The 26,733-nt window shown below is 47.7% G+C and overlaps 2 protein-coding genes across 2 annotated transcripts in view; both read right to left on the reverse strand.

Moving 5' to 3' along the window:
- Positions 1-26,733, reverse strand: part of LOC138786842 (zinc finger protein 850-like) — a 96,059-nt gene that overhangs the window by 62,683 nt on the left and 6,643 nt on the right. The gene's annotated exons all lie outside the window — the stretch shown is intronic.
- Positions 2,320-26,256, reverse strand: LOC138786737 (oocyte zinc finger protein XlCOF22-like). Its single transcript, XM_069963748.1, has 5 exons — positions 25,709-26,256; positions 5,376-6,162; positions 5,222-5,289; positions 4,816-5,125; positions 2,320-4,035 (listed from the first exon to the last, which is right to left on the reverse strand). The coding sequence occupies exons 2-5, from the start codon at positions 5,458-5,460 to the stop codon at positions 2,783-2,785; spliced, it is 1,716 nt and encodes a 571-aa protein (XP_069819849.1). The 5' UTR covers positions 5,461-6,162; positions 25,709-26,256; the 3' UTR covers positions 2,320-2,782.

The following is a 26,733-nucleotide window of genomic DNA, read 5'->3' on the forward strand; positions in this document are numbered from 1 at the left end:
TTGTAGATACAGGATGGAGCTGCAGATCCCCATAATGCAGTAGCGTAGTACAACAGGATAGAATAGAGAAGCAGGGCTGCTGTCAGAGGTCTGTGTGGTCACATGACAGCAATGGGGAAGGGGTGTGTTCAGCAATCAGGATGTGAGAATCACAAAGAGTTGCAGAAGGACAGTGACAGAAACTTCTCTATACAGAAGTGTGTATAGCTCAGTGTAAGTGCAGGCAGATTATAGCAGCGTAGGTATAGCTGAGTGTAAGTGCAGGCACATTATAGCAGCAGTGTGTATAGCTGAGTGTAAGTGCAGGCACATTATAGCAGCAGTGTGTATATCTTATTGTAAGTGCAGACACATTATAGCAGCAGTGTGTATAGCGGAGTGTGAGTGCAGGTACATTATAGCAGCAGTGTGTATAGCTGAGTGTGAGTGCAGGCATATTATAGCAGCAGTGTCTATAGCTGAGTGTGAGTGAAGGAATATATCAGCAGTGTGTATAACTGAGTGTGAGTGCAGGCATATTATATATTATATATGAGCAAGACATTTGTGGTCACATAAATTCAGAAATCTCTGTCCGGGGAGAGAGGGGTTACAGCTATTGCAAGATTACCTCCCCAGTCCTGTCCCCCGATGCAAGCCCCAGCCTGATCTGCTATGATTTGGAAGCTGAGGGAGACTTCCTGGGTCAGAGTACAGGGCTGTAGACCCCGCTATGCAGGCCATGCCCCTCCCCCACTCCCCCTCCCACCCAGTACAGGGAGCTCTTAAACCAAAGCAATGCTCTTACACCAAGTTAGAATTTTGAAAAACTGTAAGCTCTTCTTGCAAAATGCTCTTAATCCAAGTTACTGTTAAACCAAGGTACCACTGTGTGTATATGTATGTGTGTATATATACACACACACACACACACACACACTCACAGGGTGGGCCATAAGTATGAATAGACCCTGATAACAATGGCAGTGGTTGCTGATATCACTTTACTATTGGTGGCATGGGAGGGGGGAAACATTTTAAGCTGGTTGATGCCCATCTGCAAAGCTGCCATTTTGGATTCAACTTTTTCAATGAGAAGGGGGTCATGTGACACATCAAACACATAGAGAATCACACAAGAAAAACAATGACGGGCTCATTTTTAACATAGCTTTATTCATTATTGAGTTATTGACATGCCGTGGGCTGTGGTGTGATCCGTGAAGATCCAGGATGTGGGGCACCTGAAACAACGGATACAGGAGGCCTGTGGCAGCATTTCTCCTGTGGTATTGCTCTCGAATAGAATCACGATGACAGTTCAACACAATGGGCAGCAATGTGATCTACGTTAAAAATGAGCCAGTCATTGTATTACATGTGCAATTCTCTATGGGGGGACATTTATTAAGTCTGGTGTTTTCTGCACCGGACTTAAAAATGTCCCCGCAGCTCCGGCGCTATGGAGATTTATGTAGAGGCGGACTGCCTCTACATAAATGCCGTGCACGCCGGTGCGCACAGCAGAAAACTTACGCCTGCTGAGAGCTGGAGTAGGTTTTCGGTGTATCTTTTGCCATAACGAATAGTGAATCACGCGGACTCTAAGTCCGCCCCCCCCCCCATTCCGCCCCCTCCACACACCCTTCCCGCCCCCTGGCGTACCCGGCGAAAAGTGCCGATTTGCGAATATTTATTCGCAAATCAGCCATTTGCGAATAGAATCATTCGCAAATCGGCACTTTCCGCCGAAAATCACATTACGCCAGATGATACATGTCCCCCTATGTGTTTGAGGTGTCACATGACCCCCTTCCTATTGAAAAAAGTAAAGTTGAATCCAAAATGGCAGCTTTGCTGATGGGCGTCACCTGGCATCAAATGTTTTCCCCCTCCCATGCCACAAATGGTAAAGTGATATCAGACACCACTGCCATTTTCATCAGGGTGTATCCAAACTTATAGCCCACCCTATATTATATATACATATTTATTTACACACACACACACACACACACACAGTATCTATCTATGTATACACCTAAAAAAAATCTTTGCGCTTTTCTCCCCCTCCCTTCTGACACGGATGATGTAAACAAGTCCCTATCTGCAACTTTGTAATGTCTGGAAGGATAATCACAGCGAGTTCATCAGTAACATGACCTTAGTTTATTCCCCCCAGTATTAAAAGGAAGCGACAAAGTTGCAGATGAAATATAAAATATTATAAAATATGGTAATATATACCTTCAACTACCTTCTGGCATTACTCCTGCAACACCTCCTGGCATTACTCCTACAACATCTCCTGGCATTACTCCCACAACATACAGTCATCACCCGTGTGAATTTTCTTTATAATTATTTACAATCCTTTATATTCATTTACCACATTCTGAGCATGAAAACGGCTTCTCCCCTGTGTGCATTCTCTGATGCTCAACAAGAATTATTTTTTGAGTAAAACATTTCGTACATTTTAAACATGAAAACGGCTTCTTCCTTGTTTGAATTTTTTGATGGCTAACGAGGTAATTTCAGAACAAAATATTTTCCACATTCTGAACATGAAAGTAAGTACTCCCGTGTGAATGTTTTAATGTTGAAGATGACTTAATTTTTGACTAAAAGATTTCACATATTGTGAACATGAAAGTGGCTTCTACTCGTGGGAATGTTTTGATGTTCAAGAATATTTGATTTGACTAAATAATTTACCACATTCTGAATATGAAAATGGCTTCTCCCCTGTGTGAATTTTTTGATGTTCAAGAAGACTTGATTTGTGATCAAAACATTTCTCTCATTCTGAACATGAAAATAGCTTCTCTCCTGCATGAATTCTTTGATGTGTAACAAGAGATGATCTCTGAGTAAAACATTTCTTACATTCTGAACATGAAAATGGCTTCTCTCCAGTGTGAAATCTTTGATGTTTAACAAGCTCTGATTTATCAATAAAACATTTCCCACATTCTGAACATGAAAATGGCTTCTCCCCTGTGTGAATTTTTTGATGACCAAGAAGACATTTTTTCCAAGTAAAACATTTCCCACATTCTGAACAAGAAAATGGCTTCTCCCCTGTGTGAATTTTTTGATGTTTAAGTTGATTTGACTTGCAAGTAAAACGCTTCCCACATTCTAAACATGAAAATGGCTTCTCCCCTGTGTGAATTTTTTGATGTTCAAGAAGAATTGATTTCCAAGTAAAACATTTCCCACATTCTGAACATGAAAAAGGCTTCTCCCCTGTGTGAGTTCTCTGATGCGTAACGAGATGTGATTTGTAAGAAAAACATTTTCCACATTCTGAACATGAAAATGGCTTCTCCCCTGTGTGAATTTGTTGATGTTTAACAAGATGGTATTTCCCACTAAAATATTTCCCACATTCTGAACATGAAAATAGCTTCTCCTCTGTGTGATTTTTTTGATGTTCAAGGAGCTGTGCTTTCCGATTAAAACATTTCCCACATTCTGAACATGAAAATAACTTCTTCGCCGTATGAATTTTTTGATGTTCAAGAACATATGATTTCCGATTAAAACATTTTCCACATTCTGAACATGAAAATGGCTTCTCCCCTGTGTGAATTTGTTGATGTTTAACAAGATGTGATTTCCCAGTAAAACATTTCCCACATTCTGAACATGAAAATGGCTTCTCCCCTGTGTGAGTTCTCTGATGTATAACAAGAGATGATCTCCGAGTAAAACATTTCCCACAATCTGAACATGAAAATGGCTTCTCTTCTGTGTGAATTTTCTGATGTCTCTTTAAGTTTTTTTTAAAAGCAAAGATCTTTTTACATTGTGAACATGAAAACTGCGGCTTTCCTGTCTTTTCTCTTTGATGTTTATCGTCTTCTCTGTAAATGTCAGCTTGCTGTGATGGAGCAGAAGATGGGACTTGTATAACAGGATGAGATGAGAGATCTTTGCTGTGAGGGGCTGAGGGTGTATCTGGGATAGTGGACGGCTCCTCATATGTATCTTGTGTGATATGATCCTCTGAGGAGATCTGATGTCCCCCTGAGCTCCTGGTAGAATCATCTGCAAAGGAGAAAACACCATTTCTCTGATTTCCCAGTAATAGAAGCTTAAACATATTGCAGACATGGAAAGTTACTCTTTTTTACGTAACATAATAAGAATTATAGAACGGCAGAAGCGGAGACGGGCGAGCTCTCCCACTGACACACTGAGGCCGGTAGATTCAACTAATTCTGAAGATTTTGCTCCGTGTGATCTGGCTCATAGAGTAACACAGGCCTCCAGCGTCACTATGCATTAAGGGTAATAAAACATCATCTGCAGGAACTCTATGTTGTTCTCAGGCGGAGTTTGGTTATGAATATTGGCCAAACCCATTGAAAAGTCCTCTATGACCTTGAGTTCAGGTCTTATAGAGTTTAAAGGTTGAAATAGAGGGAAATGTATAAAAGCTACAGACGCCATCAGTCCGGGGGCCGGTGGGACACGACTATTCAAGTGTGGGAAATTCTAACAGAACTGGAGACATGTTCATCAGGCGGGAAATGTTCTGCTGGCAGTGCCGCACTTTTCTCCAGATAGTGAAGCACAACCCAGCTACAGGGCGGCACAGCGCACACATATTATATGGCAGTATTCCATATATTATACACACATCATGTGTTATTACCTGCAGCCGCGTCACATCCTCATCTATATTATATTAGACCTTAGGCTGAATGATTATATAGCTGGAAAACTGACAGGACACAGAGCTTATAATATTCCACACAGAATAGTTACAGCCGGTGACTGAGGAGAATGTGTGACTGTTCTCTGCATTTAGTGGTCACTACTCACCTGGGCGGTTACCTGTAGTGATGTCCTCCTTATACTGCTCATCACTGCTGTCATCTGTCTCTTCTTCTTCATCCGTCTCCTCCTTTACCCTAATGTCTGTAGTATTAAAACAGTTCAGTTTCTTCCCTACAGTAACTTCCTCCTTATACTGCTCATCACCGCTCATGTATGTCTCCTCTTCTTCTTCTTTTACCACCTTGACAGTGGCATTGATATAGTTCAGATCCTTCCATGTAGTGATGTCCTCCTTATACTGCTCATCACCGCTCATATCTGTCTCTGGAGCATTAATATTGTTCCCATCTTCCCCCTGATTCATAAGATGTGAGAGAAATATTGTAAAAGTCGTCAGACAGTAGGAGAAGTCAGGTGGGATGTACAGATCATAGGGAACATCTCCATCTACCTGATCCTGATCCTGTGGGAGAAGAGGATGGGGACATCTCTCTGGTGCTGTTCTCTTACTGGATCTGACTGGAGGGAACACATACAGAGACTGAATTCATTCTTTCCATCCAGATAATACAGAGAGGAGGTGTGTATATAGTCCTGTCTATTACCTGCTGATGGGAGGGGCTGCTGATCCTCCGGCATCACATCCTTGTACTGATCCTTGTGTCCTTCTACATACTCCCACTCCTCCATGGAGAAATAGACCGCCACGTCCTGACACCTTATAGGAACCTGACACACACAATGATCACACAGTCATCCCCCCCACCCCTCCAGTGGTGTTACTGTATAATGTCCCAGCATTCCCAGCAGCCACAGTCTCACCTCTCCACTCAGCAGCTCCACCATCTTGTTGGTGACTTCTAGGATCTTCTCTTCCTCCATTTCCTCATGTATCAGGGGCCCCGGGATTGGGCTCAGGGTTCTTCCCCATCCTTCACACCCAGGGGCCCCACAGCGCCCACTAGAGGACTTCTTCACTACTGTGTAATCCTGTGTATGGAGAGACACATTACTATCACTCCATCCATTCCCAGAATCCCTCACCTCTCCAGTCCTATCCATCTGTTATTCCATAGATAAGAATGATGTCATGATGACATCACTCCCAGAATCCCTCACCTCCCCAGTCCTATCCATCTGTTATTCCACAGATAAGAATGATGTCATGATGACATCACTCCCAGAATCCCTCACCTCCCCAGTCCTATCCATCTGTTATTCCATAGATAAGAATGATGTCATGATGACATCACTCCCAGAATCCCTCACCTCCCCAGTAAGCAGGAAGAGTATGTGTAGGGTGAGGGTTATTATCCTCTCGGCCATCTTGTCTCTGTCTCTCTCCATGGTTGATGGGTCGGTCTCTTATATAGAAGATATCAGCAGAGGATCCTGGAGAGATGAATAGAAAGTAGAGGATACAATGTATAATAAAGAATGGGAAGAAAAAGTACAACTTGTCCGGCACATCGATAGGAAGAGACAAGTTATGAATGTGTAAGATGTTTGAGCTCCTGTGATGTCATAGAAAAAAAATTAACAAATATAACTCTGGGAGCGCTTAAAGGGATTATCCAATGTGATCCCTCCATACTGCCCCCCTCCCCCTTAGCACAGCTGGATGCCCCCTCTCCCCTGAACACTGTAAATCTCCTACCTGTCTGGCAGCCAGTGGGCAGATCCCAGGAGGCGGCAGCAGCAGCAGAGCACACTAGCAGGAGGAGGGGGAGGGGCAGGAAGGATTTCAATATGTACCTTGTGTCTGGCCTCTCCTCCTCTCCAGTGATTGGTGCTCAGGGGGCAAGGGGCGGGCAGTCCAGCAGCAGTTGATAAACAAGTCAGGAAGCCACAGGAGCGGTGTGCTTCCAGGACCTGCCATGATGTCACAGTCATGTGATCAGTCACATGGAGGAGGAGGAGTCACATGATCAGGGGCTGCTGCTCAGTGTATGCAGGACTCTGCTGTGCTGGATGAGCTGGAGTCAGGGGTGTAGCTAGGGGTTCAGCCTGAGGAGGGTGAGTGAGGCTCATCGGGCCCCCAACTGATTATGTTACCCATAGGGATCCTTGGCAGATGACAATGTTTTCTGAATAACAAAGGCTATATACCACTGCAGTAGTGAATAAGGAGTGAGGGAAGTTATAGAGGCTTCTACATTTCCCATATAGAACCATGTAAAAATGAAAAGGGTTATCTAAGGTTAGAAAAACATAGCTGAAACGGCACCACTACCTATCTCCTCCTATATCTATCTATCTATCTATCTATCTCCTATCTATCTATCTATCTATCTATCTATCTCCTATCTATCTATCTATCTATCTATCTATCTATCTATCTCCTATCTATCTATCTATCTATCTATCTATCTATCTATCTATCTATCTCCTATCTATCTATCTATCTATCTATCTATCTCCTATCTATCTATCTATCTATCTATCTATCTATCTATCTATCTATCTATCTATCTCCTATCTATCTATCTATCTATCTATCTCCTATCTATCTATCTATCTATCTATCTCCTATCTATCTATCTATCTATCTATCTCCTATCTCCTCTATCTATCTATCTATCTATCTATCTATCTATCTATCTATCAAATCAAAAAAGCTTTATTGGCAGGTCCAAGTTATACATTAGCATTGCCAAAGCATGTGGAGAATAGGGGGTTGAGGAAATGGGATTCACTTGGGGTCGGTGTACAGGGGTTCATGATGCATCATGGTGGGGGGGGGGGATACATTCAGGGTCGGGGTATCAGAGTACATGACCTATCGGGGCTGGGGTATTGGAGTCCATGACGTATCACACTCCTCTCAGTCTATGGCAGGCAGTGACGTATTGTGCCGCTATGGTCGCTGTGGTCTCTTCTTCCCCCAGCAGGATGGGTAGTTTCTCTTCCTCCTCCATAGTGGAGAAGCCTGGGAGGACATTGGAGAGTCTCCTAAAGTGAGTGTCCCTCACTGCTGAGTATTTGGAGCAGTGTAGCAGGAAGTGGGCCTCATCCTTCACGGCCTCCTGGTCGCACTGCTGGCACAGTCTGCTCTCCCTGGGGATGTACGTCTGTCGGTGCCGCCCGGTTTCGATGGCCAGGTTGTGGGCGCTCAGCCTGTAGCGGCTCAGGGTTTTCCGGTCTCTGGGGTTGGGAAGCTCCTCCAGATATGGGGCCAGTCTATACTCCCTCTGCAGGCTCTGGTACACGGCCAGCTTCTGGGATGCTCTGACCTCCTCCCTCCATTCTTGGATGTATTCTTCTTGTCTCCTGGTTATTGTTTTCCTGATCCCGGCTTTTGTGAGCTGGTATGGGGGGATTGTCTGGTTGGGCTGGGATCCAGAGGGTGTGTTTTGGGGCTCTGTTTTGCCTGGGGCCCCTTGGTTTAGCAAGGCTTTTTGGTGGTAGGAACCTTCACTACTACCATGTAGGTGGCCCCAGAATGACAGCGCCCTCTTCTGGATAGTTAGGTGTAGGGGGAATCTGCCCAGCTCTGCTCTACAGGCACAGTTGGAGGTGCTCCGATGGACCTGGAGGAGATGCTTACAGAACTCCAGATGGAAGATTTCCGTTGGGCTGGAATCCCATTTTGACCAGTCGGGGGAAGTGTGAGGACCCCAGACCTCACTGCCATACAGGAGGATTGGTGCAATAATGGAGTCAAAGATTTTAAGCCAAACCCTGACAGGTGGCTTAAAGTGGTAGAATTGTCCTCTGATGGTGTAGAAGGTTTTGCAGGCTTTGTCTCTCAGCATCTCGATGGCAGATTTGAAGCTCCCCGTCTGTTCTATTATTAGGCCCAGGTAGGTGTAGCTGCTGGTGGCTGTAAGGGGCTGGTTGTGTAGCGTGAAGGTGGGGGACCCGGCTGACTTTGTTTTCCTTCTCTGGAACACCATAGTGTTGGTCTTTTTTAGGTTGATGGGTAGAGCCCATGTGGTGCTGAACTTCTCCAGGATGGCTAGCTGGTCTTGGAGACCTTTCTCAAATGGTGAGAGGAGGAGAAGGTCATGCGCATACAGAAGGAATTTCACCTCGGTGTCATGGAGGGTGAGACCTGGTGTTGAGGAGGACTCCAGGGCTATTGCCAGCTCATTGATATAAATGTTGAAGAGTGTTGGGCTGAGGCAGCAGCCCTGCCTGACTCCTCGGCTCTGCTGGAAATAAGCCGTTCTCTTCCCATTTACCTTCATGCAGCATTGGTTCCCAGTGTAGGAACTTTTGATGACATCATAGGTCTTTCCCCCTATTCCACTCTCCAGCAATTTTAGAAGCAATCCTGGGTGCCACACCGAATCGAAAGCCTTTTTGAAGTCCACAAAACAGGCGTATATTTTTCCTTTCTTTGTGTTGTGGACGTGGCTCTGGATGAGGCGGTGCAGGGTATAGACATGGTCCGTGGTGCGGTGGTTTGGCATGAACCCTGCTTGGCTTTTGCTGAGGACATTGTGCTGGGTGAGGAAGCTGAGGATTCTCTGGTTCAGGATGTTGTTGAAGAGTTTCCCCAGGTTGCTGATGACACATACCCCCCGATAGTTGGCCGGGTCGTACCTGTCCCCGCTCTTGTGTATTGGGGTTATGACACCTTGGTTCCAGGCACGAGGGAAGTAGCCAGAGCTCAGCACAATGTTGTACAGTTTTGCTATGGCCGCCTGTATTGTTGGTGGGCTGTACTTGATCATTTCGGGTGGGATGCCGTCAGTACCGCTGGCTTTCTTACACTTTATAGTGGATAGTCTCTCTGAAATCTCCTGCAGTGTTATAGGTGAGTCCAGAGGGTTTTGGAAGTCCTTCAGTATCTCCTCCATGCTCTTCAGTTTTGATATAATTTGTTCTTGGTCCGGGTTCCGTTCCTCTTTCGGGATGTCTCCATAGAGGTCTCTGAAATATTGGAGCCAGATGTTGCCGCTCTGAATGTGGAGGGTACTTTCCTTCCCCTTTGTGCCCAGGTGGTTCCATAGTTCCCAGAAGGAGTTTTCTTGGAGGGCGTCTTGGAGCTGGGTGAGCTTAGTTAAGGTATACTCCTGTTTTTTCCTTCTGAGAAGGGTTTTGTATTGCCTTTGTGTTGTGTCATAGGCCTCCCGCAGTTTGGTGTTGTTGGGGTCTCTGTGCTTTTTATTTGGGTCTTCCGTACATCTCTGCACTCCTTATCAAACCAAGCGCTAGGATTTTTTTCTTTTGCCTTCTTGTGGCTACTCTTTTGCAGGTCAGCCATTTCTGCCATGGTGTAGAATATATTATTAAGGTCCCTTACCGCTTGGTCCACTCCTTGTGGGTTACTCTGGTACACCTTGTTAAAGTTGTTGAGCATCCCTTGGATTTGTGGTTCAGTGTGTATCTCTTTATACTTGGGAGCCGACATCTTGGACCACTTGTAGGATGGATGTAGTGGGAAAAGTCCGACCTGATGGGGTTTTTGTCCCGGTGGTTTGTTTGTGGACTTCATATAAAGGACTATCTGGTTATGGTCCGACAGGTGTGATTGTGGATTGACTATGAAGGCCCCAATGTCTGAATGGTCCATGTCTGTGATGGCGTAGTCCACTACACTGCTGCCCACATGGGAGTTTAAGGTAGTCCTTCCTAGGGAGTCTCCCTTGGTGCGACCATTGAGGATGTGGAGCCCCAAACTTCGGCAGAGATTCAACAATTTTTTGCCACTCTTGTTCACTGTGCTGTCATAGCTGTTCCTCTCCATGTGTACTGAGCTATCATATCCAGTCTCTGCCCCATATACATAGATGTTTCCGTCTGCAGTCAGGTAGTCTCTTTCCCTACCTGTTCTGGCATTGAGATCTCCAATTATAAGGACTTTGCTGCGGGTTTAATAGTCGGCGGCTTCCTTTTGCAGGATTTCGAAGGTTTCAGGGTTGTAGTAAGGGGATTCTGGGGGTGGTATGTAGGCAGCACATAGGTAGATGTCAGAGAGGGAGGTGAGGATGGAGCGGTCTATTCTCATCCTGATGTGGCTGTCTCCTCGCTTCACCGGTCTGATCTGCTCATGGAACTCTGCTTTGTACCACACTAGTATTCCTCCTGAACAGCGGCCTAGTTTAGTGGTTTTGTTTTTCAGGGCCGGGACGGAGATTTCCCTGTATCCAGTGGGCACCAGGGACTCACTCTCTGCTTTAGTCCAGGTTTCTAGGAGGATTTGGATGTCACGGTTTTCCAGACTCTGGGTGAAGTCCGGATCGTTTACTTTACATCCAAAGGCTGAGGCGTTCAGACCTTGGATGTTCCAACTGCTGATTATAAAGGATGTCATAGGGGGTCTGTATACCTTGTAATAAGCTTGATGTATAGGACAGTCTGGGGGTCTGACTGGTTCTGGTTTGGTAGACAAGGCTACCATACAAGGATATCTATCTATCTATCTATCTATCTATCTATCTATCTATCTCCTCTATCTATCTATCTCCTCTATCTATCTATCTATCTATCTATCTATCTTTCTATCTATCTATCCAGGGATGTTGAGTGGTACAACAGAAAACACGCTTGGGTGGCAGTAGTTCAGACCAGGAACCTTCTGTGTAGATAGTAGTGATGATCCACGGCACTCCAATAAAGTGAAAAACTTCCAATTTATTCAAAAGAAAAAATTACATGGTGCAACACAGCAAGACACGACGTTTCGGCGGTACACCCGCCATTTTCAAGTGCAAACAGTGAACTTCATGACATCATTATATATGTGAATAGTGCAAAATAATTGGTCTATACAGTTGTCAATAACATTTCACATCACTCGGTGATTGGTGTAGAATTGTGTCCATCATAGTAAGGGACGAAACAGTCCATTGGTGGTAATTGAATCCAGATGATCCTTTTTTCAGGCACCATCTTGTGCAATCTCAGTGCAATATTTGTGCAATGCAAAACGCATTGTGTGAATATATTCTTAGAACAACTTGAAAATCCAATGTAAGGTAGGTATTAAATCCGAACACAAGATAAGCATCTGGCAAGGACAATATTGGTTCATCGAATGTCTTGGGAAACGCCACTAGGATATATGCCATAGAATGTTCTTTAAAGAGATACGTAATAAAACATTTTCTGTTATTATGCTGTCTTGGCACCTGCATCACGGTCATTCCGAAGGTAGGGGTTGGCACCGGTCCTTCTCCAAAGGAAAAAAGAAACAGCATCCCAGGGACCAGGACTCATCAGACGGGATCCGCACGGACGGGTGAACTGGCCCCGCTTCCCCTCCGTGGTTCCTGGTATGATCCGATCTTCTGCAGGACTATAGCGTGACTAATCCTGCAGAAGATCAGATCCAACCCAGAACCACGGAGGGGAAGCTGGGCCCATTTCACACATCCGTGCGGATCCCATGCGGTCTGATGAGTCCTGGTCCCTGGGATGCTGTTCCTTTTTTCCTTTGGAGAAGGACCGGTGTCAACCCCTACCTTCGGAATGGGTAGTTTCTCCAGATTTGGGGCCAGTCTGTAACCCCTATCTATCTATCTATCTATCTGAAGTAGATTCAATGGCACTCTCAAATAGATGCAAAAATCAGTGTTTATTCCAGTGTCCAAAAATAAGTTGTCACAGCACAGCAATAGGCTTATTGCTGTGCTGTGACAACTTATTTTTGGACACTGGAATAAACACTGATTTTTGCATCTATTTGGGAGTGCCATTGAATCTACTTCAGATATATTAGGAAGTCCGTGGTTGGGACTACAACAGGCACCCGTTCACACTACTGGCAGTGCTGCTGAAATAACATACATATCTATCTATCTATCTCCTATCTATCTATCTATCTAATGGTGCGTTTACACGTAACGATTAACGTACGAATTTGCGCGATAACGATCGAATTCGAACGATAATCGTACGTGTAAACGCAGCGAACGATCATACGACGAACGATACATCGCGCATTTTGATCTTTCAACATGTTATCAAATCGTTGTTCGTCGTTCGCAAAAAATTCGCAAATCGTTCCGTGTGAACAGTCGTTCGCCGATTTAACCAATGTGTGAGATAGGCTTAAGCGTTCGCAAAACGATTGCACAACGAATTTTCCGTACAATATATTGTACCGTCTAAACGCTGCTCGTTATGAAAAAAAAAATTGTTACTCCGACATCGTTTATCGTACGATCGGGCCAATTATCGTTACGTGTAAACGCACCATATCACCTATCTATCTCCTAATCTCCTATCTATCTATCTCCTATCTATCTATCTATCTACCTATTTCCTATCTATCTATCTCCTATCTATCTATCTATCTTTTTTTTTTTTTTTTTAATTCTTTATTTTTGTGGACAGCCAGAGGTGACGCGGCAATACGCCCGTCATTCCTCCTAATATAAACCAGAGTAGTCATAATATACAGATCATAAGGTAGTATTCTGCACACAAACATAAGAGTAATAAACCAGGAAACCCATAGCCAGCCGGCCAGGCAAGGGCCATGCCGCGCCCTCTCCCACCGCCTAGTTACATTTTTAACATAGAACAGCACCCGGAAAGGGTGTAACCAACAAAGAAAACAAAATAAAGTAAGGTCAGATGGCCCAAGAGGACCGAGAGAAATAAGAGAGAGGTAGAGAAATAGGTAGAATGGGCAGAATGAGCCCGGAGAGGAGAAAGAGGGGGGGAAGAGGGGAGAGAGGGAGAACAAACAAAACAAAAAAAAAGGGGGGGGGGGTTAGGGGTAAGGAAGAAGAGGGAGGGCAGGTACTACGTAAGGTTGGTGGGGGAGAGGGGGAGGGGTATCCAGAGCACGATGGCGTCACAAGTCCTCAGGTTGAGAGGTTCGATACACCCAACGGATAAGGCCCGGGTCGGGGTCCTCGACCCTACGGCATCACATTCAACAGGGACGCATATTCAGGCGTGTCCTTAAAGGCTAGCCAAGCGTACCAAGTTTTTGTGTACTTGGCTCCTGTGTTCTGTATGGAGGAGGTCAAGTCCTCCATGCGCTGCAGGTCGTTAACCTTAGCAACCCAGAGAGACAAAGGGGGATGTGTCGTTTTTTTCCAATATAAAGGAATGCAGGCTCTAGCAGCCATCACCAAAAATCGAAGTAAGGACTTCTTGTATACTGCTGTCGAGAGCGAGCAGTGCTGAAGAAGAAACAGGGCAGGAGAGAGAGTTACCGAGGTGTTAGTGACTTGCAAAATAGCCCTCTTCACAGCATCCCAAAAGGGAGTCAGGAGTGAACAGGACCAGAAAATTTGTAGGTGTGTCCCTTCTTCAACACCACATCGCCAGCACACCGGGTCCACCTCGAGCCATATCGCATGTAGTTTTGCAGGGACCCTGTACCAACGGGTCAGAATCTTATATCCAGTTTCCTGGATGCCAGAGCAAATGGACGACTTGTGAGCGAGGGAGAACACTTTCTCCCTTTGGCGTGAGGACAAAGTAAGATTCAGGTCAGTTTCCCACCTAAGCATGTAATCCGGGGCAGGCTGATGAGGGGGTGACATCAAGGCAGCGTACGTGAGAGAAAGGGAATGTCTCAATCTACCAGAATCTAAGCATAATGCTTCAAAGCAGGACCTGGATTCACTGTATGCGGTAGGAGAGGGCAGTGAGCGGAGGAAGTGGCGCACTTGTGCAACACGCTAGGGGCCTAAGGGGGTGGGTTCCACCATGCTGTCCAATGCTGATCGGGAGAGACAGTCCGTGCCAGAGCTAAACATCTCCACTCGGAATTTGTCCGCTTTAATCCAAGAACGGAAAACCGGATCATCTAAGCTGAAAGGGAAGTCAGGATTCCCCAGTATCGGGCAGCATTGGGATCTATGAGGCAGCACATAGGAGCGGCTGTTCGAGCTGGCGCAGGCCAAAAGTGTGGGGCCGATAGTAGGATGTGAGCGTAGTCCCGGCAGGTCAGATGGGTGCAGCCAAGGGAGGCACTTCAGGGGGATCTTAGTGAAAGATTGTTCCACTCCTACCCAAGGTTTCACCTCTGCGTGGCGGAACCAATCTATAGCCCTGGTCAGAAGCGCTGCAGTGTGGTAAGTACGAATGTCTGGCAATCCCACCCCCCCTGGCACGTTTAGGTCGACACAAAATCGAGCGTTTTAGTCGGGATGGTTTATCATTCCATATGAACTTAATTTGTAGGGAAGTTAGTGATTTAAAGAAGGATGGAGGAATCTGTCAGGGGATACACTGAAAGGAATAAAGTAGTTTGGGTAAAATAGTTATTTTGAAGCTCGAACATCTGCCGAACCAGGAGAAGTAGCCCCTGGACCACACAGCACATTGTGATTGTATTCGTTGCAGTAATGGAGGAAAGTTCAATGTATATAGTTTGCCAAGATCTGCTGGCAGGGAGATGCCCAAGTATTTAATGGACGTGGCAGCCCATCTGAAGCGGAAGGAGTCCTGGAGCGACGACACCAGGCAACTTGGGAGCCCTGAACTAAGAGCCTCTGATTTGGAAAAGTTGATTTTAAAATTCGAGAGGCGTGAGAACTCCTCCAATTCCCCCATCAGAGACGGGAGGGAGACACGTGGGTTAGCAATAAAAAATAATAAATCGTCTGCGTAGGCAGCCACTTTGTCAACCGTGTCTCGCACCGGGACTCCTCCCACATCCATGTTAGCTCTAACCTTACATAGTAGTGGCTCTAGAGTAAGAATAAAGATTAGAGGGGACAGGGGGCAGCCCTGTCTCGTACCGTTTTTTATGGCAAAGTCCTCCGAGAGAAGACCATTCACCCTAACCCTGGCTCTTGGTGTTCTATACAGAGCAGAGATCCAGTTCATAAAGACAGGACCCATGCCCAAGAACCGGAGTGTTTCCATCATAAAGGGCCAATTGACCCTATCAAAAGCTTTCTCAGCATCAGTTGATAGGAGCATTAAAGGTAAACCCAGAGTTTTTGCTTTGTGAATCAGGTCAATGGCCCGCAATGTGTTGTCCCTGGCTTCTCTTCCTGGCATGAAGCCCACCTGGTCAGGGTGAATGGTCCTCTCCAGCAGGGGAGACAGTCTTGTAGCGAGGATTTTGGAGAACAACTTAAGGTCCACATTCAGCAACGAGATGGGACGATAATTACTGCAATATGAGGTATCTTTGCCCTCTTTCGGTATAACAGCTATTTGGGCTCGTGTGGTATCCAGGGGCAGCTCCCCGATGGAGGAGGCAGAGTTGAAGGCAGCCAGGAAGTGAGGGGCAAGTTGCTTCTGGAATGTCTTATAGTAGAGCAACGAGAACCCGTCCGGTCCTGGGGCCTTACCAGTTTGTGAATCTGAAATTGCCGTAGCCAGCTCACCCGATGATATGGGCCTTTCCAGATCCTCTATTACGGAGTCCTCCATCCTCGGCATGCCCGCTTCCGATAGGTACCGCCGTATGCGCCCACGAAAGCCTTCACCGAGAGTAGCAGGGTTAGAAGAGTTTATTGAATACAGATTGGCATAATATTCGCGGAACGCCCCGGCGATCTCCATCGGGAGATTGAGCGGCCTGTTTTGAGTGGACCTGATCATGGATATGTAGGAGCGAGCTTGCTGTGCTCGCAGGGCCCTAGCCAGCGCCCTGCCTGGTTTATTGCCATGTTCATAGTAGTATCTTTTGCATTTCACCAGTGTTGCCTTGGCGTTGTGCAAAAGATGTGACCTCAATTCATCCCTTTTCTGCAGGAGTGCAGAGGTGTGCACCGGTGTCGGGGACATCTTGTGTGCAGTCTCCGCCTCCCTAAGTTGATCAAGTAGTCTTAGAGTTTTTTGTAATCTCTCTCTCTCTTAAGACGTGCCCCGTGGCGTACCAACACCCCCCTTACCACACATTTGTGGGCCTCCCACACCGAGAGCGGACCCACCTCCGGAGTGGAATTAGTTTGAAAGTAATCCAGGAGCGTGGTTTCCACATCCTTCCGAAAAACCAGATCCTGAAGGAGTGATGCATTGAGCGTCCACTGCCATTGGGGGCATTGCAGGCAAGGAAAGTCTAGGTTGACCACCACAAGGGCGTGATCTGAAAAGGTTATACTATCAATGTCCACTCTCACAAGCAGAGACAGGTCCCGGTGGCGTAAGAAGATATAATCCAGTCTGGAATATACATTGTGCGCTGGACAGTAGAACGTATAGTCTTTCTCCGTTGGGTGACTAAGTCGCCAAGCGTCAACCAGTCTGTGCTCATGCAGAGTGTCCCCAATACGGCGTAGTGAGGCCGCGCTCAGGTGGGAGGAGCCGGTAGATGAATCCATGGTGGGATCTTATACTACATTAAAGTCCCCCCCTAATACCAGAGCACCCTCTGCAAAATCGTCCATTGTCTCAAGCATCGAGGCGATAGCCTGACTCTGACCCGTGGTAGGTATATAGAAAGAGGCGAATGTGAAAAGGTGCGTGGCGATGCAGCCCTTCAAGAGGACCATCCTACCTTCCTCGTCAGTCTGCGTAGCCACGTATTCCCATGGTAAGTCCTTGGAGATCAGTATGCTGGAACCGCTAGATTTCGAGTTTGGGGAAAAACTGTGGTAGGCAAATGGAAAGGAAGCATTAGTCAGGGAGATCTGGTTGGACTGTAATAGATGCGTCTCTTGTAAGAACACAACATGTAACTTAAATTTCCTGAGAAAGTTCCTGTGAATTGATCTTTTGCCGGGGTCATGGAGACCCTTAACGTTCAGGGAACCAATCCGGAGATTAGGTGGCCTGGACGCCATGATGCCCTGGGGGGAGAGGAGGCGAAGGGGAAACAAAGACAAAGAGGGGAAAAAGAAGGAAGGAGAGGGTAGGAGGGGGGGGAAGAGAGAAAAAAAAAAAAAAAGAAAAAAAAGGGGGGGGGTGTGGAGTAGAAGGAAGAGAAGTGGAAGTAAGAAGGAGAAAGTAGAGACGGAAAAAATCCTAGTCACAAACAACCAGAATGCAAGGGCAAAGCCCAGAAGTATCCCGTGGGTGGGTCCAAATTGGAACCCTACTCCAAGGGATGAGAAAGTGGGAGAGTAGAAAACCATGGTGGAGCCCCAGATCCTGTCCAGCCATGCGATCTAAAAGGACGCCGGGGAGGACCCAGGGAGGCCCCCACCCCAAAGGAGAGGGGTAACCCCCGGGCACAATACTTAAACCAGACCAAAGTCAAACAGAAATGCAAACAGGGTGACAAGAATTAGTAAGCAAGCCAGGGAACCCTCTAGTGTTGAGAAAATCCAGGGACGAGGTCCATTGCATCATAAGGGGAAAGGGACCCCCGCCCGCCAGTTAAGGGGACCACACTCCAAGGCCACTGAGCAAGGGGATAAGACATATGGGTGTAGGGGTGGGATCCAGAATGGAATCATAGAAGGGGGCTAACAGTGTCCAGGAACTGGGGGATCATACCCAATAAGAGAAGCATCGTCTCTTACCACCGCTAACCCTGGGTGATCTGCATCCCCTGCTAGCAGACTAAGCCACCCCACAACATTAGGTAAGTCCCCCAGAGTAAACACAGGTGTGCCCAGTCCCTGCAGGAGACTGAAATTGAGCTATGCGAAGTCATCAGGCTTCCAGCGGCATGCTGATGGAGAGATCTCGGCCGGCAGGTGATCCTCGGTCTGGGGAAGACGAGATGGCGCGTCTCCTCTCAGGGGGTGGAGAGCGCCTCCTCCGGTTCGACGGCCGCGTGGGACGTGGTGTAGTCAGCCAGTTGGGTACCGGGATAGGTTCAGCCTCCAGAAAGGCAAAAAGGTCTCGAAGGTCATCCGGGGATCGCAAGTAGAACCAGCGGTCAGCTTTCTTCACAATGACATGGAACGGGTGTCCCCAGCGATAAGTCCCGCCCTTCTCCTTGATCACAGCCAGCAGGGGTTGTAATAGGCATCTCATATATAACGTGCGTGCAGACACATCAGGGAATAGCTTAATCTCTGTGTCCTCATATATTATGTGGCCAAAGTCTCTGGCTTCCCGCAGTATCAGATCCTTGTCGGTATAGAAGTGGAGCCTGCACAAAACATCCCTCGGTGCTCCTGACTCAGGCATCTGTGCTCTGGCCACTCTATGTATACGATCAATAGTGAAGGTGGCATCTTCAGGTCTGTGGGTGTCAAGATTGAATATGGTGGTGACCCGGTGTTGTAGGTTATCTTGGGCACCCCTCTCTGGCAGTCCCTTCAGTGTAACATTATTCCTGCGGCCCCTGTTTTCTTGATCATCCAGGAGCATAGTTAGTGTCAGGAGCTGTTGTTGGGAGTCAGAGGCCGCAGCCTCCAAGGCTGACACCCTGGTAGCCAGGGACGTAATGTCGGTCTCAGTTCCTGCTGTACGAGAGGACAGGGCCGAGACATCCTCCCTGACTGCGTCTAGGGCTTGTTGTTGGACCGCCTCAATTCGTTGTACCACTGTGTCCAGGTCCTGCTTAGAGGGCAGTGCTTGTATGAGGCCACGTAGCAGCTGCAGTTCGGCCTGTACCAGGGCTGCCGGGGAGCCATGTTGTGGCGCAGGAGTGGGAGATGAGGCCCTTAGTGACTGGGGCACCGTACCGCACGGGCCTGGTGTGTCTAGGAGGGACGGGAAGACCTCAGTTTGTGACGCTGGCATTAGCTCAGTAATCCCCGTAAGCGGGGTCAGGCTGGGCAGAGCGATACCTGCAAGCTGCTGTTCTGTGGGCGCCATGACACCTCGTGGCAGCAGCTGCGCTGCGGGAGCCGTAGGCTTTGGACATCACTTTTGGAGCATGGAAGGTCTGGGTTTCGGCAGTTCTGGCGTGTGTAGGACCGGAGCTCCTGAGCTGCACGTCCTCACAGCTCCATAGCTAAGCCACTCCTCCATCTTCTATCTATCTATCTATCTATCTATCTCCTATCTCTCTCTCTATCTATCTATCTATGTTTCTTCTATCTATCTATCTATCTAGTAGATAGACCACAGCACTCAGGTATAACGTGAAAAAAGCGGTGTTTTATTCCATCAAATCTTCAACAAATCAGTGCAGCACACGAAATGCCAAGGAGCAACATTTTAGCGAACAATCTTCGCCATCTCCAAGCGCAGTGTGTGACCATAACAGTGGGTTTATATACAGGTGTACAAAAAAATCTTACATAGTGGTCATTGGTTCTCAAAAGTGTCCATCATGTGTTGTAGGTTACTGGGATAATTAACGTAATTAGTAGACTCAGCTCACCCAGCCAGTGCACGACCAGAGTCGAAGTATACAGAGAAAGGCAAAAATAGGTCAGCACTTCCGATAAAAGTTTGTTCTTTATTTCTTTACTCCATTAAAAATGAACAAAAAAGGCAGATACTGGGATAATTACATCAGTTAACCCCATACATTCCCAATTTCAGTGGTAGCAATATAGCAAGTTCAATTCAAAAACACACAAAGTGTTAGTGTATAATGAAACGTTAATAATAAGCTTGTTCAGATATTAAAGTCCATTCTTGATAATTATACAAATTCATATGTGGCATGGATACGTCACTTCAACGGTAAGACAAGACCTTTATTTCCTAGATGCATTCACTGACAGAGCATCTCCCATATTCTGCATGGGAGATGTTCTAAGGCTATGTTCATACTATGTAAGAGACCACGAAGCGGCCGGTCTCTGAAAAGATCATCCAGGCTCTGGTACTGCAGTCCCGGCCGGATCATCTTCAGCGCCGCAGAGCAGGGCCGTCTTAACAGCATTATGGGCCCCTGGGCAGAGGTGCGAATTGCCCCCCACCCCCACCCCGCGGCCGCCGCCATCAAAAACCCCCATCTTTGCAACCCCGCCCCTAGCCAGTACAATTACTTACGATAAAAAATACAAATTATTGTTAACATAAACTTTAATTCACAACACAGTCTCTCAGCAGCACAAAAACAAAAAATAACCGTGCGTGCATGCCTCACCAAACCAGACCAGGTTGGCTTCAAAGTATCCAAAAAACGCAATGCAGACGGCACTTCCAACAGCAATCTGCAGGATTTATTGTCACACCAGTGCAACATGTCTCATATATACAGAGGGGCGACAACATGACTATTATATATGAGAACCATGTTGTTTCCCTGTATGTATACTGTATAATACAATATACAGGGAAACAACATGGCTTATACACTCACCGGCCACTTGATTAGGTACACCTGTCAAACTGCACGTTACCACTTAATTTCTAATCAGCCAATCACATGGCGGCAACTCAGTGCATTTAGGCATGTAGACATGGTCAAGACAATCTCCTGCAGTTCAAACCGAGCATCAGTATGGGGAAGAAAGGTGATTTGAGTGCCTTTGAACGTGGCATGGTTGTTGGTGCCAGAAGGGCTGGTCTGAGTATTTCAGAAACTGCTGATCTATTGGGATTTTCACGCACAACCATCTCTAGGGTTTACAGAGAATGGTCCGAAAAAGGAAAAACATTCTGTGGGCAGAATTGCCTTGTTGATGCCAGAGGTCAGAGGAGAATGGGCAGACTGGTTCGAGCTGATAGAAAGGCAACAGTGACTCAAATAGCCAAGTGTTACAACCAAGGAAGGCAGAAGAGCATCTCTGAACGCACAGTACGTCCAACTTTGAGGCAGATGGGCTACAGCAGCAGAAGACCACCCGTTACTAGCATGGTGTACCTAATAAAGTGGCCGGTGAGTGTATATAATATAATAGTCATGTTGTTACCCCTCTGTCTATATGAGACATGTTGTTTTGCCCTTCTTTATATATATGCCAGATAACAAGCAACAAATATTACCACCGCATACTGACTAATCCACTGTACACATATCACTATCACTTCATCCAGTCATATAGAGGTACCCAGCTCTACACAGGTTCTATACACCAAATACATTACAGTGCAGTTACATCAAGTGACTCACAGGAAATGTCTTCTCTGATCGGAGTTCTTCCCTTTTCATCTTCTTCTCCATCTGCCCTGGGCTGTTATGAGAACTTCTCCGAGCCACGAATCCACAGAATCTGCCAGACAGACATATTAGACTCCTCACTCTGTCACCATCCTCATCTCTCTACAAACTGCACACCTGTATTGGCCCCTTATAGATAGCTCCGTGTGTATTACCCCCTTATAGATGGCTCCCCCCTATATTACCCCCTTATAGATGGCTCCCCCTGTATCCCCCCTTATAGATGGGTCCCCCCTGTATTACCCCCTTATAGATGGCTCCCCCTGTATCCCCCCCTTATAGATGGCTCCCCCTGTATCCCCCCTTATAGATGGCTCCCCCTGTATCCCCCCGTATAGATGGCTCCCCCTGTATCCCCCCCTTATAGATGGCTCCCCCTGTATCCCCCCCTTATAGATTGCTCCACGAGCCACGAATCCACAGAATCTTCCAGACAGACATATTAGGCTCCTCATTCTGTCACCATCCTCATCTCTCTACAAACTGCACATCTGTATTACCCCCTTATAGAAGGCTCCCCCTGTATCCCCCCGTATAGATGGCTCTCCCTGTATCCCCCCCTTATAGATGGCTCCCCCTGTATCCACCCGTTATAGATGGCTCCCCCTGTATCCCCCCCGTATAGATGGCTCCCCCTGTATCCCCCCCGTATAGATGGCTCCCCCTGTATCCCCCCCTTATAGATGGGTCCCCCTGTATCCACCCGTTATAGATGGTTTCCCCTGTATCCCCCCGTATAGATGACTCCCCGTGTATCCCCCCGTATAGATGGCTCCCCCTGTATCCACCCGTATAGATGGCTCTCCCTGTATTCCCCCCGTACAGATGGCTCCCCCTGTATTCCCCCCTTATAGATGGCTTCCCTTGTATCCCCCCTTATAGATGGCTCCCTCCTGTATCCCCCCCTATAGATGGCTCCCCCTGTATTCCCCCCTTATAGATTGCTTCCCCCCGTATCCCCCCCTATAGATGGCTCCACTGTATTCCCCCCTTATAGATGGCTCCCCCCTGTATCCCCCCCCTATAGATGGCTCCTCCGTATTACCCCCTTATAGATGGCTCCCCCCTGTATCCCCCCCGTATAGATGGCTCCCCCGTATTCCCCCCTTATAGATGGCTCCCCCGTATTCCCCCCTTATAGATGGCTCCACCCTGTATCCCCCCCCCGTATAGATGGCTCCCCCGTATTCCCCCCTTATAGATGGCTCCCCCGTATTCCCCCCTTATAGATGGCTCCACCCTGTATCCCCCCCTCGTATAGATAGCTCCCCCGTATTCCCCCCTTATAGATGGCTCCCCCTGTATTACCCCCTTATAGATGGCTCCCCCTGTATCCCCCCTATAGTTGGCTCCCCCCTGTATCCCCCCCATAGATGGCTTCCCCCGTTTTCCCCCCTTATAGATGGCTCCCCCATATTCCCCCCCTATAGATGGCTTCCCCCGTATTCCCCCCTTATAGATGGCTCCCCCATATTCCCCCCTTATAGATGGCTCCCCCTGTATTACCCCCTTATAGATGGCTCCCCCCCGTATTCCCCCCTTATAGATGGCTCCCCCATATTTCCCCCTTATAGATGGCTCCCCCTGTATTCCCCCCTTACAGATGGCTCCCCCTGTATTACCCCCTTATAGATGGCTCCCCCTGTATCCCTCCCTTATAGATGGCTCCTCCGTATTACCCCCTTATAGATGGCTCCCCCTGTATCCCTCCCTTATAGATGGCTCCTCCGTATTACCCCCTTATAGATGGCTCCCCCTGTATCCCCCCCTATAGATGGCTCCCCCTGTATCTCCCCTATAGATGGCTCCCCCCTGTATCCCCCCGTATAGATGGCTCCCCCGTATTCCCCCCTTATAGATGGCTCCCCCCTGTATCCCCCCCCCCCCCCGTATAGATGGCTCCCCCGTATTCCCCCCTTACAGATCACTCCCCCCTGCACAGCAGATAAAAACAAACAAACACACAACTGACCTAACAAGCGCTCCCCCGTCGCTGCTGTTTTCACTTCTTCTGCCCTCGTCTGATGCATCGCTCCCTGGGGGATTCTCAAGGAGCGCACACATCCGGAAGCTCAGTGTGTGCCCGGGCCGGGACTTCCGGTACAGGAAGTCCCAGCGATGCGAACTGCGGTTCCTGATGCGTGCGCTCCCTGAGAATCCCCCAGGGAGCGCCACATCAGCCGGGGGCCGGATTTCCTCTTGCGACCGCAAGCAAGAAAGTGCTTGCGGTCGCAAGAGAGAGAAGGGCAAGGGGGGGCGCCGAGGGCGTCTTACCCACTAGGCGTGGTAGGCGGCTGCCCGGGGACCCTTGCGTCCTAGGGGGCCCCTGCCTGCTGTGACAGCGGGCAGGGGCCCCCTAGGACGCAAGGGCCCCCGGGCAGCCGCCCACCATGCCCAATGGGTAAGACGGCCCTGCCCCAGAGTTCTGTTCATAACTCTCCACTACACACTATGGAGCTTGCGGCCAGAGCTGCTCGATCCATAGTGTGCACTGACATGGTTTTCTGCAGCCACTATTCACTGAATAGCGGCCGCAGAAAACTGACATGTCAGTTTTTTACGGCGCCGCTAGGGATCCTGGCCGGAGCGTATACTATGTGTATACACTCTGGCCGGGATCCCTTCAGCCTGCAGCACTGCGTAAGTTCCGTGGAAATCACGGCTGTTAAAACAACGGCCGTGATTTCCATGGAACTTACGTAGTGTGAGCATAGCCTAAGGGGAGGTAAAAGACTGCAGGCATTCTGGGTGGGGGAGGGGAGATAACACACTGGAGATGACACTGTTGGGGCACAGATGGGACATATTGTATGTTGCTGTTTAGGGGGTAGATAATAAAAACAACAACCATGCTGCACCGAGCTCTGCACAGGGGAGGGGGGCAAACGTATTGGCAGAAAATGAATAAACTTAAAACAAGTTCAGTGAAGCTGCTGCCTGTACAGAGATGTCCAGGCTCCAGCATCAGGAGGGGGGCACTCTGTACTTCCCCTCACTCAGTCTGCCCAATACAACTTACAGCACACAGCAGCCTGACAGACACACTGATGATGATGATAATGATGATTACTCAATGTCAGCTGCTGTTGCTCCTCTTCAGTCAGCCATACACCTGGCAGCCATCCAGTTGCAGGATCCCTGGGCTCCTCTCCTCACATGGCTGCCCCTCCTCCCCTCCTCATACACAGCCCTATGCAGAGCAGTGTGTAGCTGAGGGGGAGGAGCTACATCTGCCGTGCAACATGAGAGGAGTGAGCAGAACATCCCCGGCCAGGGGCAGCATCAGGTGACTGAGTGGGGCCCCCAGGAGCAGGACGTATTAAGGGTGTCTGAAATATCTTCCACAGACAGCATTAACCATCTGGGACTTTAGTGGGCCCCTGCCAGTGTGGGCCCAGGAGCCTCCCCCCCCCTAATTTCGCTTCTGGATGAAGTGATGTATATGCAGCAGAGCTGTGTGTGATGTGTGTGGAGCAGAGCTGTGTATGTGTGCTTGAGAAAGGCTCCACTGAGGAGCGGAAAGGTTGCATGGGAATTTGCCATGTATAGAATAATAACACGTTTCTTGGAGTGCTGCAAGATCCCTGATACATATTGAAGTTGGAGGGTTTGTTTTGTCAAGTCCCTGCTTGCTTCCATTACCTACACCTGTATAGCAGTGCGTTCATCTTGAAAATGTTATATATATATATATATATATATATATATATATATATATATATATATATATTTTTTTTTTTTTTTTCCCAATCCCTGAGCTGGGTATCTGTAGATTTGGACACAGTTTCTCCCTGGAGGAATAATGCTTGAATAATTTATTAAATAGGAAAGTCTTTGAATCCTGTAGCTTAGAGAGGAGAGAGGGGTGCACTGAGGGTTACTATAGGATTATTGGGGGCCTCTACTTAGGCCCTGAGGTACTGAGCTGTGGGCTCTGGGAGAGAGTACCTGCACCCATGGGTATAAATCTTCCATCTGTTTGCTGTCTATGAGCACATAGTGACATAGAGCAGGAAATGTAGGTCCCAGGTTATGGGTGAAGCTAGCCGCTGGAGGGCCCCTTAGGGAAACCTAGCGAATTGCAGTGGAGTCTTTGCTTTATCTGCTTACCTAGTCACTGACTAGTAGTCCTGCATTGGTTGTCAGGAGAGAGAACATAGCAGCCGCCCAGTGTAAGTAGAGGTGGTCCCTTCAGTCCTTTTTCACCTAAGTCTCCTCAGTAGGCCTGTAGCGAAACATAAGATGAGGTTGTTTTTAGAGAAATAACACACTCCTTGGTTTGGGGTCTTTAGCTGGGGAGCCATGACAGCAGCTCCCTCACAGAAATCCTCTCAGGACTCCATCTCCTCAGGGGAATAAACTCATCCCTGATTGGGCAGAACACAATAGAAAAGCTTTGATACTGGACAGTGATTGGCCAAATCACTTGAGGCACCCAGCTCACTGATTGGTTAGTGGCATAAAATAAGCAGTGCAGCAGAAATAGAAATCATTGGTATTAATAGAAGATACAGGCAGAATGCAGATACAATTCACCCAGAGAGTCCTACACGGAAATACCTGACTATAGGTGGGCAAGAAAACACAGCAGCCACACCTACTCTGGGACACTGCTACTGTACTACTACTGTGCTGTATATGCACTGCAGCAGCCTTATACAGTACAGGATGGGAGATGGTGGTGCACTGCCTGTACTACTACTGTACTGTATATGCACTCCAGCAATCTTATACAGTACAGGATGGGAGATGGCGGTGCACTGCCTGTACTACTACTGTACTGTATATGCACTGCAGCAGCCTTATACAGTACAGGATGGGAGATGGTGCACTGTCTGTACTACTACAGTACTGTATATGCACTGCAGCAATCTTATACAGTACAGGATGGGAGATGGCGGTGCACTGCCTGTACTACTACTGTGCTGTATATGCACTCCAGCAATCTTATACAGTACTGGATGGGAGATGGTGGTGCACTGCCTGTACTACTACTGTACTGTATATGCATTCCAGCAATCTTATACAGTACAGGATGGGAGATGGTGGTGCACTGCCTGTACTACTACTGTACTGTATATAAACTCCAGCAATCTTATACAGTACTGTACTCTATGTGAAGCCTCACCAGTGCT

The sequence above is a fragment of the Dendropsophus ebraccatus genome, chromosome 3 (genome assembly GCF_027789765.1).
Source record: "Dendropsophus ebraccatus isolate aDenEbr1 chromosome 3, aDenEbr1.pat, whole genome shotgun sequence".
Classification (NCBI taxonomy): Eukaryota; Metazoa; Chordata; class Amphibia; order Anura; family Hylidae; genus Dendropsophus; species Dendropsophus ebraccatus.